Below are 17,696 nucleotides of genomic sequence, written 5' to 3'. Positions count from 1 at the left end.
TAGTAGACCTACTGAAATATAATGGCTAATTGAAACTATATATATATAAAAGGCTAATATGCAAAGTTTCCCCTCAGGAGTTCGACCAGGAGACTGGGAGTTTGATTGCTTGCTATGACGTGCACTGACCACCAGGGTGCGGCACAGAACGAAGGCCCCGGCTGGCAGCCGGAAGGCCCCTCATGGCCCTGATCACCGGCCAGGCCTAGGGACCCTATCCGTGCATGAATTTCATGCACTGGGCCTCTAGTATAAAATAATTTCCTATGTGATGTGGGAGAAATGATAACCTGACAGTGGGGGAAAATTCAATAAATATGTTGGGATAACTGGTTAGCAATTTGAAATTAAGCAATTTAGTTATCTCACTTCATATCCTTCTACAAATTAAAGGTAAAGTGTATTAGAGACTTATTTTTTTTTAAATATATTTTATTGATTTCCCACAGAGAGGAAGGGAGAGACAGAGAGTCAGAAACATCGATGAGAGAGAAACATCGACCAGCCGCCTCCTGTACATCCCCCACCAGGGATGTGCCCGCAACCCAGGCACATGCCCCCGACCGGAATCGAACCTGGGACCCCTCAGTCCGCAGGCCGACGGTCTATCCACTGAGCCAAACCGGCCTCGGCAAGAGACTTAAATATAAAACTAGATAATAACCAAAATGGACGAAAATGAAGTTGAGTAACATCTGAAAAGAGAATATGTTAGAAGCAATAAAAATCACAAGCCAACAGCTCTATATAAAGACTTCATATTTGTAAAACCAATTTTTAAACATGGGGAAAAAATAAAAATGAACAAATAAAAATGGAAAAGTTGTTAAAATATGGCAAATGCTTCTATTTTAAAATAGAAATAACCTGATAAACCAAAATAACCTTGATAAACCAAAAAGGAATAGAGAACTGGCAGCTTCGGGGAGAGAAAAGGGCGCAGGGGACAGGAGGACTGAGCAGGAGAGCAGAGACCACAGCCCAGAGCACCAGGGCAGGCAGGCGAGGGAGGAAAGCAGAAAAGACCAGGGCAGAGGAAGGAGGCTGCCAGCTCCCGCTCTGAGCCGCTTTGCATATACAAGAGGGATGTCCCCCGATTCTGCACCAAGACCAAGCCCACTTCCCCTGTCTGAGCCGGGCACTCGCTCACCTCCGGCCTCCAGAGACACCACTGCCATCAGGGCGTGGTTGTCATGACACTAGGAGGCTCCACTCCCACTCAGGGAAGGCCTTCCGTGAGCCAGGGCAGGGGGCCCTGCTGCTAAGCGTGTGGTTGTGGATTTGGTCTTAGCACGGCCTGTGCAAGGCGAGTAAGGCTGCGGGGCTCATCCTTGAACTCCAGAATGGAAGTCGATGGAAGACATTCTCAGTGCGGGTGAGCCCCGGGGACCCCGCTTCTCCCAGGAACCTCAGTCGTCCTGGGGATAAAGCAAAGAGACATGAACTGAGCACATTTTATAAGTCTTTTTTTTTTCTTCAATATATTTTATTGATTTTTTACAGAGAGGAAGGGAGAGGGATAGAGAGTTAGAAACATGGATGCGAGAGAAACATCGATCCGCTGCCTCCTGCACATCTCCCACTGGGGATGAGCCCACAACCCAGGTACATGCCCTTGACCGGAATCGAACCTGGGACCTCCCGGTCCGCAGGCTGACGCTCTATCCACTGAGCCAAACCGGCTAGGGCTGTCCCTTGCTTTTATAAATCTCTGGGGATTTCTTGTAGATTGGCACAGTTCAGATCCACCAAAAAGAAAGGTGCCGGGCCCTAGCCGGTTTGGTTCAGTGGATAGAGCGTCGGCCTTCGGACTGAAGGGATCTGGGTTCAATTCCGATCAAGGGCACGTACCTCGGTTGCAGGCTCCTCCCTGGCCCGGGCCCTGGTCAGGGATTGTGCAGGAGGCAACCAATCGATGTGTTCCTCTGACATCAACATTTCTGTCTGTCTTTTTCCCGCTCTTCCACTCTCTCTAAAAATCAATGGAAAAAAGGAGCCCTAACTGGTTTGGCTCAGTGGATAGAGCGTCGGCCTGCGGACTGAAGGGTCCCAGGTTCGATTCCGGTCAAGGGCATGTACCTTGGTTGCGGGCACATCCCCAGTAGATGTGCAGGAGGCAGCTGATCGATGTTTCTCTCTCATCGATGTTTCTGACTCTCTATCTCTCTCCCTTCCTCTCTGTAAGAAATCAATAAAATATATTGAAAAAAAAAGGAAGGTCCAGATTGTCCTCATTCACACCTTGAAGGAATTTTCCCTATGCTAACACACTCTAGGAAGGCCACGGAATTCCAACAGGCTGGAGGGTCAAGTTTACATGCTGTCTCCTTGTCCTACGCACAACCACCGCTGGTACGAACAAAACTCCTGCCAAGCCCGGCCTGTGTGGCTCAGCGGTTGAGTGTTGACCCAGGAACCAAGAGGTCACAGTTCCATTCCTGGTCAAGGGCACATGCCCGGGTTGTGGGCTCGATCCCCAGTAGGGGGCATGCAGGAGGCAGCCGATCCATGATTCTCTCTTCTCACTGATGTTTTTATCTCTCTCTCCCGCTCCCTTCCTCTCTAAAAAGCAATAAAAACATATTAGAAACACACAACTCCTGCCAAGAGGTAAACCACTCCCACGCCAGGTCCATAGTCATTGCCCTTGACCTACCCACTCCGCATCCTCTGCCCCGTCCCCCTGCTCTCGGGTCTCCGCCGTGGTCCCCTCGGAAGACTTTCGGGCCATGATGTTGTCGGTCCACGATGCCCCCGTCTTTGCATCACCAGCGAAATTACACTTGGTCACTGTTCCAGCCTCAAGTTTGGCTAATGAATCTGAGAGAAGGAAAGAAGGTGAGTGGCCTCTCTTCCTGTGGCAGAAACACAGTGGGGGGGGGGGGGCTGGCTCATTCTACTGGGGTCCCTGAGGCTGGGGGTAACCCATTGTTCTCTGCAGGCCTGGGTGTGGACCTCGGGGAGACCCTGGATGCGACCCCCAAAGCCCTAGATAGGAGAGGGCACCACCCACAGGTACCCTGGGATTAGACAGCACCCCACGATCCAGGGTGTCCAGACTACTGGCCTCAGGGCACTGCCTTGGGACTTAGGAATATATCTCAAGTGGTCTTGTCCCCGCAGAGGCCAGACCTGGCTGCTCCTGGGTTGTGGGGGGTGGGGGCACCCCCAGGCCAATGGGAACACGAGGCCGCAGCAAGGGCTGCACTGCTCACCCAGGAAGGGGCCGTCGCCTCGGGTTTTCAGCCGAACCCCGGCCCCCAGCTCCAGCTCCAGGGCCTCCATCTCCGACTCGGGCATCCAGAAGGCCACGGTCTGCTCGGGCGTGAGGCTCTCCGTCAGGGCGAGCAGCGCCGGCTTATTCACCAGCTCCTTCAGTGCCTCAGGCGTGAGTCTGTCCGTGTCCCCCTTGGCGTCCACCTCTGCAGGCACACAGCACAAGAGGATTGTTCCTGCTGTAGGGCCAGCGCTGAGGGCCCTGGCCGGTTTGGCTCAGTGGATAGAGCGTCGGCCTGCAGACCGAAGGGGCCCAGGTTTGATTCCGGTCAAGGGCACGTACCTCAATTGCAGGCTCCTCCCCGGCCCTAAGCAGGAGGCAACCAATCAATGTGTTTTTCTCTCTGTCTTTCCCTCTCTCTTCTATCTCCCTAAAAATCAATGGAAAAATATTCTCAAATGAAGTTAAGGCTCACAGCCAACTGAGGGCAGGAGTGAGCCCATCCTTCCAGGACTCATCAAGGAGCTCACGGCGGAGGTGGTCAGGCATGGGCTCTGGGCCTGGCTCATGGTAGATGCTCATTAAATGTGCAGACAAGCCGAAACCGGTTTGGCTCAGTGGATAGAGCGTCAGACTGCGGACTGAGGGGTCCCAGGTTCGACTCTGGTCAAGGGCATGTGCCTGGGTTGCAGGCACATCCCCAGTGGGAGATGTGCAGGAGGCAGCTGATCGATGTTTCTCTCCCATCGATGTTTCTAACTCTCTATCTCTCTCCCTTCCTCTCTGTAAAAAATCAATAAAATATATTAAAAAAATAAATAAATGTGCAGACAATTGCCCGGCTGGTGTGGCTCAGTGCTTGAGCATCAACCCATTCACCAGGAGGTCACGGTTCGATTCCCAGTCGGGGCACATGCCCGGGTTGCAGGCTTGATGCCCAGTAGGGGGCGTGCAGGAGGCAGCTGATCAATGGTTCTCTCTCATCATTGATGTTTCTATCTCTCCTTCTACCTTCCTCTCTCTGAAATCAGTAGAAAATAAATGAATAAATAAATAATGTTCAGCCCTAGCCGGTTTGGCCCAGTGGACAGAGTGTCAGCCTGCAGACTGAAGGATCCCGGGTTCGATTCCAGTCAAGGGCACGCACAGGTTGCGGGCCTGATTCCTGGCCCTGGTCGGGGCACATGCGGGAGGCAACCAATCGATGTGTCTCTCTCACATCGATGTTTCTCTTTGTCTCTCCCCTTCCTTTCCCCTCTCTAAACATCAACGGGAAAAATATCCTCGGGTGAGGATTAACAACAACAACAATGATCAGAGAATGCAGAGAATGAATGAGCCGTGGAAAGCACGAGTGAATGCAATGACAGAGGGATGGATGGATGTGGCGCAACCTCAAAACCTTCCCACACGGGGGTAGATAGCAGAGGTCTTGCTACTGCCAAAACCAGGGCGAGATATGACATCCTGAAGGGCCCAAGACCCAAATGAGAATTTGGCAGGAAAGTGGAGGCCCTCAGGGCCCGAGCCTGGGCTCTGCACCAAGAAAGTGAGAGCCAGAGCCAGGTTCATGGACGATCCTGCCAGACTGAGGAGGCACTGGGATCATCTGAGTGAACGGGGTACAGGAAGGAGTCCAGCCAGGGGCCCTCAGGCCAGACGTTAAAGCCAATCGTGCTGCCCGGCTGGCTTGGCTCAGCACTTGACTCGACCTATGAACCAGGAGGTCCAGGTTCGATTCCCGTCAGGGCACATGCCCAGATTTCGGGCTCAGTTCCCCCATTGGGGGGGTGGGGGGAGGGCGTGCAGGAGGCAGCCGATCCATGATTCTCTCTCATCATTGATGTTTCTATCTCTCTCTCCCTCTCCCTTCCTCTCTGAAATCAATAAAAATATATTTAGAAATAAATAACAAAAAAAATAAAAAAATAAAAATAAAATAAAATAAAGAAATAAATAACAAATAAATAAAGTCAATCATGCTGAAAAGACCCTTTCTCGGGCCACAGGGCGGGAGAGAGGAGGGCAGAGGGCAGAGGGCAGAGGGCAGGGGTACCTACTGTAGGAGGACATGAGGAAGCCAGTGTTCACCTTCCTGGTGTCGCTGAAGTTGGGTTCGATTTCATTTCCCTTGGGGTCGAACCTCCGGCGATGGATGCGACTGGGCCGGACATACAGCACGTAGTAGCGCTCCTGGGGGCAGGCAGAGAGTCAGGGGGCTGCTCCACTCCCCGCTTCACCCCCAATACACACACACGCCCTGCAGGGCTCCACGCAGCCCGCCCCAAACTCGTTCTCTACCCTGGAACCCCACCCTCAGCTCCAAAAATATTCAAGCTCCGCAGATCCCTACTCCAATATCGATCCATTCATCCATCCATACGTACACCGTTCATTCATTCACGTTTTGTTTTGATATATTTTTATTGATTTCAGAGAGAGGAAGGGAGAGGGAGAGAGAGCGATAGAAATACCAATGATAGCCCTAGCCGGTTTGGATCAGTGGGTAGAGCGTCGGCCTGCAGACCAAAGAGTCCTGGGTTCGATTCCGGTCAAGGGCACGGACCTCAGTTGCAGGCTCCACCCCGGCCCGGGCCCTGGTTAGGGCTCGTGCAGGAAGCAACCAATTGATGTGTTTGTGTCACATCTATATTTCTGTCTTTCCCTCTCTATTCCACTCTAAAAATCAATGGAAAAATATCTTTAAGTGAAGATTAAAATTAAATGAATAAATAAATCTCATTAAGAAATATACCGCCGAGGCCGGTTTGGCTCAGTGGATAGAGCGTCGATCTGTGGACTGAGAGGTCCCGGGTTCGATTCCGGTCAAGGGCGTGTGCCTTGGTTGAGGGCACAGCCCCAGTGGGGGGTGTGCAGGAGGCAGCTGATCAATGCTTCTCTCTCATCGATGTTTCTAACTCTCTATCCCTCTCCCTTCCTCTCTTTAAAAAATCAATAAAATATGTTTTTTTTAAAAAAAGAAATATAGCAATGATAAGAGAGAATCATTGATCAGCTGCCTCCTGCACACCCCCTAGTGGGTGGAGCCTGCAACCTGGGCATGTGCCCTGACCGGGAATCGAACCGTGACCTCCTGGTTCATACATGGACGCTCAACCACTGAGCCACACGGGACGGGCCATTCGCGTGTTTCATACAGTATCACCACACACGATGAACCAGGCTAGACGTCCATGAGAGGGTGGGCCCACGGCCTGACCCCAAGGTCCCCTAACAGCCAAGACAAAAAGTACACACAGACAGCCCCAACCTGAGCGCCAAGGGCCCCAAATACCACGCAGCAGGCGTGGCACAGCCAAGACGCCCCGGAAAGGCGCTGACAGGGAGGTCTGACTGAGGGCAGCCGCTGTGCCTCCTCCAACAGATCCGGCGCCTGGGGCGCATCCGAGCCTCAGCTTCCCCTGTCGCACGGGGACAACGTGACGTCTGCTCTCAGGAATGTCGCACGGGGTCAGTGAGGTAACGCGGGAGCAAGCACAGCGGAAAGCATGAACAGTCTGTAGTGCCGGCTGCAGCTGTTCTAATCAAAGCAGGCGGCAAAATGCTCCCGGCGACGAGGAAGAGGGAACCGCCTCCGGGGAGAAACAGGGAAGGAAAGCGAGGCCCTGAAGGTGGAACAACCAGCAAGGCACCCGGCACTAAGTCTGTCCCATCAGCCCAGCCGGCATGGCCCAGTGGTTGAGCATTGACCTATGAACCAGGAGGTCAAGGTTCGATTCCCGGTCAGGGCACCTGCCAGGGTTGCAGGCTCAATCCCCAGTGGGGGGCCTGCAGGAGGCAGCCGATCGATGATTCTCTCTCATCACTGATGTTTCTATCTCCCTCTCCCTTTCTCTCTGAAATCAATAAAAATATATTTTTTAAATCCTATGTAATAAAAGCCTAATATGCAAAGTGTCCGATTGTTCAACCGTTGGGCCGGTCGCTATTATGCACACTGACCACCAGGGGGCAGATGCTCTGACTGGTAGGTTAGTTTGCTGCTGGGGTCCAGCTGATTGGGACTGGGCAAGATGGGCCAGACACGCCCTGGAGCCCTCCCTCCCTGCCTGGCCAACCTCCCGCGGTCCCTCGCTGGCCCCAATAGTGCACTGGTGGGGTCCCTCGGCCTGGCCTGCGCCCTCTCACAATCCAGGACCCCTCAGGGGATGTCAGAGAGCCGGTTTCGGCCCGATCCCCGCAGGCCAGGCCGAGGGACCCCACCGGGTGCACCAGGCCTCTAGTAAATAAATAAAATAAATCTCTTCCATCAGAAGGCCGTGGGACCTCTTCCAAGGGCCTTACAGCCCACTCCACACCCATGGTCCCATTCCCGAACCATTCACCTCACCTCACCTCACCCCTTCCTGCGCTCAACCCTCCCAATCTCTGCCCCAAACACACCACTTGGGTTCAGGGCCTGGTCTGTCTTCTCAGAAAGAACCCAGGCCCTCCCATCTGTCCATAGCCTAGCGCACCATAACGGATCCTTTTCCACCCGATCCATCTCCCCACCTGAGTCCCTCAGGGAGGAAAGCGCTGGACCCAAGACTCGGGGAGGTGCCTTGGTGGGTGAGGACCGTGGGGCCTCTGTGCCTGTTCCTGCCGGTGCCCCCAGCATCCTCACCTTCCTGCCATGGGCGTCCGAGATGCTGTGCCGAGATACATCAACCAGTTCTCCCTCCAGCAGCACACCACTTCCCCTGGGATGAAAGGAGAAGGAGGGATCAGCTGGTTCTGCCAGGCGCCAGGAAAGAGCCCCAAGTTCCAGGCCCAGGTCAGAGTCTGCACCGGGACTGAGGCAATGCCCATGTGTATGAGCAGCCCCCTTCTCTGTGCGTCCCACATGGGGCCTCCATTCCTTTGAGGGTCCCAAAGGCTGGGGTGCTCGCTGCTCAGGGGGTAGGAGGGAACCTTGTCAGGCTGCAAGGCCAAACTACGGCCCCTCCTGCAGGGAGGACTGTAACCAGAGACTCAGTCTTCCTATCTACAAAATGGGAGAGTAACAGTCATCTCACTCTGCTTCTATGATGATGACATAAGATCATGTATGTGAAGTGTTTGGTAAACTAATCAGTGTTTAATAAGTAGAAAGGATTTTACTTTTTTATTTAACCAAATTAGGAGGGGTGTCTCAGTTGCTATCAAGTATCTTTCCTGCCTTGGCTAGGTAATTCGGTTGGTTACCCGTGGTCGGCAAACTGCGGCTCGCAAGCCACATGCGGCTCTTTGGCCCCTTGAGTGTGGCTCTTCCTAAGCCTTAGGAGTACCCTAATTAAGTTAATAACAATGTACCTACCTGTATAGTTTAAGCTTAAAAAATGTGGCTCTCAAAAGAAATTTCCATCGTTGTACTGTTGATATTTGGCTCTGTTGACTAATGAGTTTGCCGACCACTGGTGGACCAAGGTTGCAGGTTTGATCCCGGGTCAGGGCATATACTACTATAAGGACCAATCACTCTAGCTGGTTTGGCTCAGTGGATAAGATCTTCGGCCTGCGGACTGAAGGGTCACGGGTTCGATTCCATTCAAGGGCACATGCCTGGGGTTGTGGGCTTGATCCCAGTGGGGGGCGTGCAGGAGGCATCTGGTCAATGATTCTCTCATCATTGATGTCTGTCTCTCTCCCTTCCTCTCTGAAATCAATAAAAATATATTTTAAAAAAAGAATCAACCAATGAATAAATAAGTGGAACTACAAATTGATGCTATTGCTTTCTCTCTCTCTCTTTTTTATTTTTTTAAAATATATTTTATTGATTTTTTACAGCGAGGAAGGGAGAGGGATAGAGAGTTAGAAACATCGATGAGAGAGACACATCCATCAGCTGCCTCCTGCACCCCCCCTACTGGGGATGTGCCCGCAACCAGGGTACATGCCCTTGACCAGAATCGAACCTGGGACCCTTCAGTCCGCAGGCCAACGCTCTATCCACTGAGCCAAACCGGTCAGGGCTCTCTCTCTCTCTTTCTAATCAATCAATAAAAAATTTTTTTTAAAATAAAAGCTTTCCCTTTTCACCTGTTTAAAGCACTTTCACATTCCTGTTCTCATGGCCACTGTGGAGGCAAAGAAGCCCCCAGTCCAGATCGCGGGGTTCCCACCTAGAGGAGCTGGACCCCACTTCCTGATTCCACTTTTCATAAAAGCAGAAGCTGTGGGTTTCTTATTCCGGAACCACAGAAATGGGAGAGGAGTGCGGGGTGCAAAACCTGGCAGCTGGCTGTACCCAAGTGCCCCTAAGACCCCTTCAACCCTCAAAGGCCCACTCGTTCTCACAACCTCGGGGTCCCTCCCGGCAGGCCTGGCCCTCCCATCCCACACTCGCCCCACCCCTCGGGCCTGACATCCGCTGGTGATTCTCCCTCTGGACTCTGGATCCGGTGCAACCCGTGCCCGGGCCAGAAGGAAGGTACGGCAAGCTGGCAAGGGGGTGCCAGGGGGTGGGGTGGAGACCACGATCGTGAGAACCCAGCACCCACTTTTGAGCCACGTTTGGGGGGTCAAAACCCAACCCTCTCCAAAGGTCTGGGGAGAGCAAGGGCGCTTTAAAGCGCTCGATCGGTGTCAGGGGGTGCGCCCCGCCTGCGGGCCAAGGGGGGCGCGTGAGGAGCGTTGGCACCGCCTGCTTTTCCTCCCACCGGCCCCCGCCCAGGAGACCCCACCCGATCCAGGCGCCCCAGTTCAAAGCCGGGCGGCGGGAGGCCCGGCGGAGGCGCGGGGAGGGGCGCGCGGGTTACCCCTGGTGGGCGGCCGGCTCCCAGGCGCCGGGCAGCTGTGCGCTCCGCACCGCCTTGTTCCGGAGCGCGCTGTCCTGGTAGATGCGGCTCATCCTCCCCGGGCCGGGCCGGGCCGCTGTGCGGGACCGGGACGACGAGCAGAGACCAGCGATTCCCGCTGCGGTTCCGGGAAGGCCGCGGCGCCGGGAGTTCCTGGGCGGGACCTAAAGGGGCCGAGCTTCATTCCTGCCCTTGGGACCATGCGCGCAGGGAGGGGACATCGGGGAAGACCCTGGGCTGGGGCCCGAGCGCTTCCTTCCTTTTTCTCTCCCTTTTCCTGTTACTGGAGAGAGACCCCTGCCCCAACACACGCACAGAGGAGAAATGGAGGCCCCGAGATGCTATAGCATCAGCTCTGAAAGGGCGGGTTTCCAGAGAACAGGAATGGAGAAAAGGGAAAAGCTCTTGGGGTGAGGGGGTGGGGGGCGGTGGGGGGCGCCTGCTCTTCGGGCCCCCCCTCCCAGGTCCCACAATGGCTGAGGTTCCTGGGGTCTGCGATGCAGGAACCTAGGGTTGGGTGTCAGATCCGGGGCTCCCCGCGGGTTGTGCGCCCCAGCTGTGCGCGCTTGGACAAGTTCCTCAATCTCTGAGCCTGTGATTCCTCCTCTGTAAAACGGGGTTAGGCCCCAGCCGGTTTGGCTCAGTGGATAGAGCCCCGGCCTGCGGACTGAAGGGTCCCAGGTTCCATTCCCATCAAGGGCACAGGCCTGGGTTGCGGATGAATCCCCAGTAGGGGGCGTGCGAGAGGCAGCCGATCCAGGATTCTCTCTCATCATTGATGTTTCTCTCTCTCCCTCTCCCTTGCTCTCTGAAATCAATAAAAATGTATTTTTAAAAATAAAATAAAATGAGGTTAGTAGCGGGGAGGCTGTAAAGAGTCATAAACTCGCTCCGGAACACAGCATTGCCCCTCTCTGTCCTCCCTTGGCGTGCTTGGACCCGTCAGGCTCCCCACTGCCCTTTGTCCAAATATGTCCCTTTGTAGGGTGCACTGACACTGCAACCAACTGAGCCAGGACAGGGCTGGAGTCTTAGTTGTCGTGTGTGTGTGTGTGTGTGTTAATCCCCACCCAAGGATGTTTTTCCATTAATTTTTTTTTTCTTTTTAGAGAGAGGGAAAGACAGAGAGAAACATAGATGTGAGAGAAACACATCAATTGGTTGCCTCCTGCATGTCCCCCAACCAGGGCCATGGACAGGGAGGAGCCTGCAGCCCAGGTACATGCCTTGACCAAAATCGAACCCAAGACCCTTTGGTCCACAGGTTGACGCTCTATCCACTGAGCCACACCGACCAGGGCTTAGTTGTTCTTTTGTTTTTGTTTTTATCCAGAGAGGAAGGAAGAGGGAGGGAGAAATAGAAACATCAACGATGAGAGAGAATCATTGATCGGCTGACTCCTGCACCCTCCCACCCCCACTGGGGATTGAACCCACAACCCGGGCATGTGCCCTTGATCAGAATCAAACCCAGGACCCTTTAGTCCGCAGGCCAACACTCTATCCACTGAGCCAAACTAGCTAGGGCTTTGCCTTTTTTTTTTTTTTTTTTAAGGGAGCAGGAGAGAGAGAAACATTGATGAGCTACCTCCTACACGCCCCCCACTGGGGATTGAGACCACAACCTGGGCATGTGCCCTGACCAGGAATCGAACAGGCAACCTCTTGGTGCATGGGTCGACGCTCAACCACTGAGCCACACCAGCTGGGCTGGAGTCTTAGGTCTCTATGCGTCGGATCACATCTTAGCAGATCTGACAACGTCTGTCTCGTCTTGACAAAGTCTGGTGGTTCCAGAGCTAGAATGCCAAATGGCCACAAACGCAGAGAAATTACCTGAAGGAAACACACACACACACACACACACACACACACACACACACACACGGCACAGAGCAGAAGACGCACAACAAAGAAAGCACGCCGGAGAGAAGGCATCGTGTAAAATAAGATGTCAGAATAAGAACCAAACCTATCCATCACGTGGCATCAATAAATGCAAATAGGGCAGGCCTTGTTTGGAAGGAAAATCCGTGACAGGCCTTCGTACCAGACAGCTCGTCCTGCCATATCCCAGCCTCTCGGCCTCCCAGGGCCTTTGACGCGGCCTGTCCCAGCCCCTCCGCCCTGGTGACCAGCTCTGCTTGGGCTCCGCTGGCTGCAGGCAGAAGCAATCCTCCACGCCTCACCTTATGGCCCCGCCACACCACTTGCCCCTCACACAACCGGTCCCCAGCGTGCTCCTTACAAGAGATCTCTCCGGATAGGACTGAGAAATCGCATTGCCTATTGTTCCAATGGCCAAAGGGACATGATTGCTAATGGTAAGTGGGTGGTGAAAACCCCTTGGCGTGAAGAGGCATCCAAATTACTCAGGTGTTGTCCTGGCTGGTTTGGCTCAGTGGATAGAGCATCAGCCTGCGGACAGAAGGGTCCCGGATTCGATTCCGGTCAAGGGCACATGCCCGGGTTTCTGACTGATCCCCAGTAGGGGGCGTGCAGGAGGCAGCCAGTCAAGGATTCTCTCACATCATTGTTTCTATCTCTCTCTCCCTCCCCCTTCCTCTCTGAAATCAATAAAAATACTTTAAAAAATTACTTAGGTGTTGGCTGGCCGGTGTGGCTCAATGATTAAGCATCGACCTATGAACCAGGAGGTCACAGTTCGAATCCCAGTCAGGGCACATGCCCTGGTTTCGGGCTCGATCCCCAGTGTGGGGCGTGCAGGAGGCAGCCGATCCATGATTCTCTCTCATCATTGATGTTTCTATCTCTCTCTCCCACTTCCTTCCTCTCTGAAATCAATAAAAATACAAAGAAAAGAACAAGAACCAGATGCCGAAACCGGTTTGGCTCAGTGAATAGAGCATCGGCCTGCAGACTGAAAGGTTCCAGGTTCGATTCCGGTCAAGGGCATGTACCTGGGTTGCGGGCACATCCCCAGTGGGGGATGTGCAGGAGGCAGCTGATGGATGTTTCTCTCTCATCGATGTTTCTAACTCTCTATCTCTCTCCCTTCCTCTCTGTAAAAAAATCAATAAAATATATTTTAAAAAAAAAGAAAGAAAGAAAAAAAGAAAAGACAGGAAAGAGTTTAGCGCCAAGGGCCACAATGCTGGCCAGTCCAGCCGGGGTACAGATGACATCTGAGTGGTACAAAGGGCTCAGATTTTGTATTTTACTCTAAAAACATGTTCTCGTTGTGTTAAAAAATAATCATAAAATAAAGGAGGATACAGAGGTACACAGATGCGTTTCTTCTTCCATAATGTGCTGGTCTGTGCACGTCATATTTCTGGAAGGAGAGAGAAGAAGCGGATCTCGGCGGCTGCCTCAGGGACTGCGGCGCCTCGGGCGTGGGAAGGAGATGCATGTTTCACAGTGCAGCTTTTGATGCTCTTTGAGATTTGTACCATGTACACGAATTATTTTCTTCAATTAAAAACTAGTTAATTTTTTAAACTGTGGAAACAGCGTAATATTCCATCTCAGCTGTAATCAGAGAGATGCAAATGAAAACATCGTGGAAATAACATCTTTTTAGGAAGGACTTAAAAACGAATAAAGCTCACAGTTGATGAGGACATGAGAAAATGAGCTCCTGTACTGTCTGTATGTTTCATTCACGGAAATGAGCATAATTCACCCCATCAGTACAACGAAGTGAATTAGTTATGCAAATAATAATAATAATAATAAAACCTTGAGAGTATTTGCTTAGGAAGTTTTCAATATTCAGTATTTTTGGACGTGTCAATGAAGTACTGATGGGGTGGTCATAATAATCTGGCCACTCAGTGTATATAAGTCATGGAGTTATCATAAGTTATGAAATACGAGCTAATTCTTGTTCATCTATAAGTCTCCTCATATTCCCTCCTCCCTCCCTAATTTGTCATTATATTCAGAACTAAACGCATCCCTAAAAGTTTATTTGAAATGCCATCTTTGCTAGATCGTTTAAAAAATATATATGGCTACTCTACTTGCAGATATTCCTTTCTAAATGTATTTATCAATTCTAGAGAGAGGGAGAGAAACATTGATTTGTTGTTCCATTCATTTATGCATTCATTGGTTGATTCATTTATATATATATATATATATATATATATAAGTTTATTTATATATTATAAATAAATCATATATATAAATGCCTAAGGGCATTCCCAGACTCAAGTTCCAGAATATAATATATATATTCTTATTGATTTCAGAAAGGAAGGAAGAGAGAGAGAGAGAGCTAGAAATATCAATGATGAGAAAGAATCATGGATCGGCTGCCTCCTGCACACCCCACACTGGGGATCGAGCCTGCAACCCGGGCACGTGCCCTTGCCTAGATCGAACCCGGGACCCTTCTGTCCGTAGGCCGATACCCTATCCACTGAACCAAACCAGCCAGGGCCATTGGTTGATTCTCATACGTGCCATGACCACAGACCAAACCCACAGCCTTGTCGTATCAGACGATGCTCTAAGCAGCTGAGCTGCCCGACTGGGGCCTATTTCTTGGCTTTTTATTCTGGCCCACTGTCTGCCTGTGTGGGTCCGTGATGTTTTCATGTCTGTAGTTCTATGAGATTTTTCCATAACTAGGCAAATGCCCCTTGTCACTCTTCTTAACTTGACCTTGAATTTTCCTCCTGCACTTGTTTGTATAGGTGTATCTATCTACTCCAGACCAATTAGAACCTCTGGCGTGACAATCAACCTTAGGGCTTAGGGCTTCCCTGGCAGGCCTCTCTCTCTCTCTCTTTCTCTCTCTCTCTCTCTCTCTGCCCAGCAGGAACCCCCATGCTAAGGTACATTCTGAGCGACAATACCTCCCTATTTGAAGCAAGGTGTGCCTAAGGGCATTCCCAGATTCAAGTTCCAGAATATTAAAGAGTATCCTGTTTCTTTTCTTTTTCTATTTATTAATCCTCACCCAAGGATATTTTCCCATTCATTTTATTAAAAATATATTTTATTGATTTTTTACAGAGAGGAAGGGAGAGGGATAGAGAGTGAGAAACATCGATGAGAGAGAAACATCGATCAGCTGCCTTCTGCACACCCCCCACTGGGGATGTGCCCGCAACCAAGGTACATGCCCTTGACTGGAATCGAACCTGGGACCCTTCAGTCCGCAGGCCGACGCTCTATATACTGAGCCAAACCGGTTAGGGCCCCATTCATTTTTTTTTAGAGAGAGTTGAAGAGAGAGGGAAAGACAGAGAAACACATCGATTGGTTGCCTCCTGCACGATTCTGACCAGGGCCCAGGCTGGGGAGGAGCCTGCAACCAAGGTTCGTGTCCTGACTATTCTTCTTCTTTCTTTTTTTTTTTTAAATATATGTTATTGATTTTTTACAGAGGGGAAGGGAGAGAGATAGAGAGTCAGAAACATCGATGAGAGAGAAACATCGATCAGCTGCCTCCTGCACATCTCCTACTGGGGATGTGCCTGCAACCCAGGTGCATGCCCTTGACCGGAATCGAACCTGGGACCCTTCAGTCCGCAGGCCGACGCTCTATCCACTGAGCCAAACCGGTTTCGGCACTATTCTTTTCATGAATATAAATCGTAGTTACTGGATCAGATATGAGGTAGGCAGACACACACACACACGCGTGCGCGCACACACGCACACACCATGGCAACACTGGAAAGACCAGGAGTGCTCTCAATAGACCAGAAGTGGTCAGGGACCCTTGGAAGAAGGAAAGAGAATGAGACGAGATTAAAGGCGGAAATTGCAGCATAAACCACTCGCAAGAAGATGACTGCTACAGAAGCCCAGAGCAGTCAGAGGCTCTTAACTCAGAAATGCAAGATACGAGGTCCTGGCCCAGTAGCTCAGTGGGTTAGAGCGGCGTCCAGATACGCCGGGTTCCATCCCCGGTCAGGACACATTAAGAATCGACCAATGGCCGAAACCGGTTTGGCTCAGTGGATAGAGCGTCGGCCTGCGGACTGAAAGGTCCCAGGTTCGATTCCGGTCAAGGGCATGTACCTTGGTTGCGGGCACATCCCCAGTAGGAGGTGTGCAGGAGGCAGCTGATTGATGTTTCTCTCTCATCGATGTTTCTAAGTCTCTATCTCTCTCCCTTCCTCTCTGTAAAAAAATCAATAAAATATATTAAAAAATATATATATATAGCCTGCCTGAGCTGGTTTGGCTCAGTATATAGAATGTCAGCCTGCGGACTGAAGGGTCTTGGGTTCAATTCCGGTCAAGGGCACAGGCCTGGGTTGTGGGTTTGATTCCATGCAGGAGGCAGCCGGTCAATGATTCTCTCTCATCGATGTTTCTAACTCTCTATCTCTCTCCCTTCCTCTCTGTAAAAAAATCAATAAAATATATTTAAAAAAAAAAAAGAAGCAACCAATGAATGCATCAGTAAGTGGAACAACAAATCCATGTTTCTCTCTCCCTTTGTCTCTCTCTCTCTCAAATCAATAAAAAAAAAAATAATAAAATTTTTTAAAGATGTCATTATGTGGTCTCTGAGACATGCTTTTCTTCTCTTTTTAATCTTTTTTTATTGATTTCAGAGAGGAAGGGAGAGGGAGAGAGAGATAGAAACATTAAAGATAAGAGAGAGTCATTGATAGGCTGCCTCCTGCACACCCTCTACTGGGGATCGAGCCCGCAACCCAGGCATGTGCCCTGACCGGGAATCAAACCGTGACCTCCTGGTTCATAAGTCCATGCTCAACCACTAGACCCATGCCAGCCGGGCAAGACATGCTTTTCTTCACTCATCATTATACCGTCCGGATTTGAAGTGGTTGTTACCTGAAGCCATAGTTCTTTCATTTTCACAGCTGTGTGATGGCCTATTATTTGAACACTGGGGGCCCAGTGCATGAATTCGTGCACCTTGAAAGGAACTGTGGGTGTTGGCCCATCCTCCACACCCCCGCCCGGCCCCTCCTGCCGCGGCCCCCAGTCCCCTGTCTGCCGGCAGCCCCACTCCAGTTGCCACCGCCCCCACACACTGGCTCCCACTGATGGCTCTGCTGATGGCGGGGAGCGATTGGGGCTGGTGCCAGCAGAAGGTTTGAGCGGGGCCGGTGCCCTCAGTGGGTGTGAGCAGGGGGCGGTGGAGAAGCCCTCAGGGGCGATTGGGGCTGGTACCGGGCACTGGCAGCAGGTGCGAGCGCCAGGCGGGGCTGCGGCACGCGGGAGCAAAAAATTTTCAGTAACCACCAGAGGCTCACTCTGATGACAGCCACCAGTGCCCCGCCTTGGTCTGGCGCCCCTGCTCACCTGCTCCACCATTCCGCCACGGCCAATGCCTGCCATGTTCCACGCACCCCCTCTGGTGGTCAGTGCACGTCATAGCAGCCTGTTGTTTGGTTGTTCTGCTGTTTGGTCTATTTGCATATTAGCCTTTTATTATATAGGATACTAAAGTTCATTCATTCATTCTCCTACCTCCTACCCGCTCAGGAGGACTGGGAAGGGGTGTGTGTGTGTGTGTGTGTGTGTGTGTGTGTGTATGTAGTGCATGCATGCGCATATGCATGTATTCTAACAGTGAGAGTTCAACCTTCATCCTCTCCAGTGGAAAGTCAACAGACAGTGACTAAATCTGAGAAATCAAGACAGAGCAGGACGTGCATACGGGTGAGAGATAAAGAAGCAAATCTGCGCAGGATCCGCTAAAGGAGAGAAAGTGGTTTCCGCTGCGGAGAAGGAAATGG

At 51.6% G+C, this 17,696-nt stretch overlaps 1 protein-coding gene across 1 annotated transcript; it reads right to left on the bottom strand.

The window, feature by feature from the left end:
* Window positions 1-740: 740 nt before the first annotated feature.
* Window positions 741-10,157, bottom strand: LOC118679220 (arpin). Its single transcript, XM_036355696.1, has 6 exons — window positions 9,961-10,157; window positions 7,845-7,920; window positions 5,278-5,410; window positions 3,216-3,422; window positions 2,657-2,820; window positions 741-1,418 (listed from the first exon to the last, which is right to left on the bottom strand). Exons 1-6 carry the CDS (start codon window positions 10,050-10,052, stop codon window positions 1,410-1,412), a joined length of 681 nt encoding a protein of 226 aa, XP_036211589.1. The 5' UTR covers window positions 10,053-10,157; the 3' UTR covers window positions 741-1,409.
* Between the last annotated feature and the right edge of the window lie 7,539 nt (window positions 10,158-17,696).

The sequence above is a fragment of the Myotis myotis genome, unplaced genomic scaffold (genome assembly GCF_014108235.1).
Source record: "Myotis myotis isolate mMyoMyo1 unplaced genomic scaffold, mMyoMyo1.p scaffold_m19_p_23, whole genome shotgun sequence".
Classification (NCBI taxonomy): domain Eukaryota; kingdom Metazoa; phylum Chordata; class Mammalia; order Chiroptera; family Vespertilionidae; genus Myotis; species Myotis myotis.
Note: the sequence above shows the minus strand (reverse complement) of the source record. Positions and strands in the feature narration are given on the sequence as shown.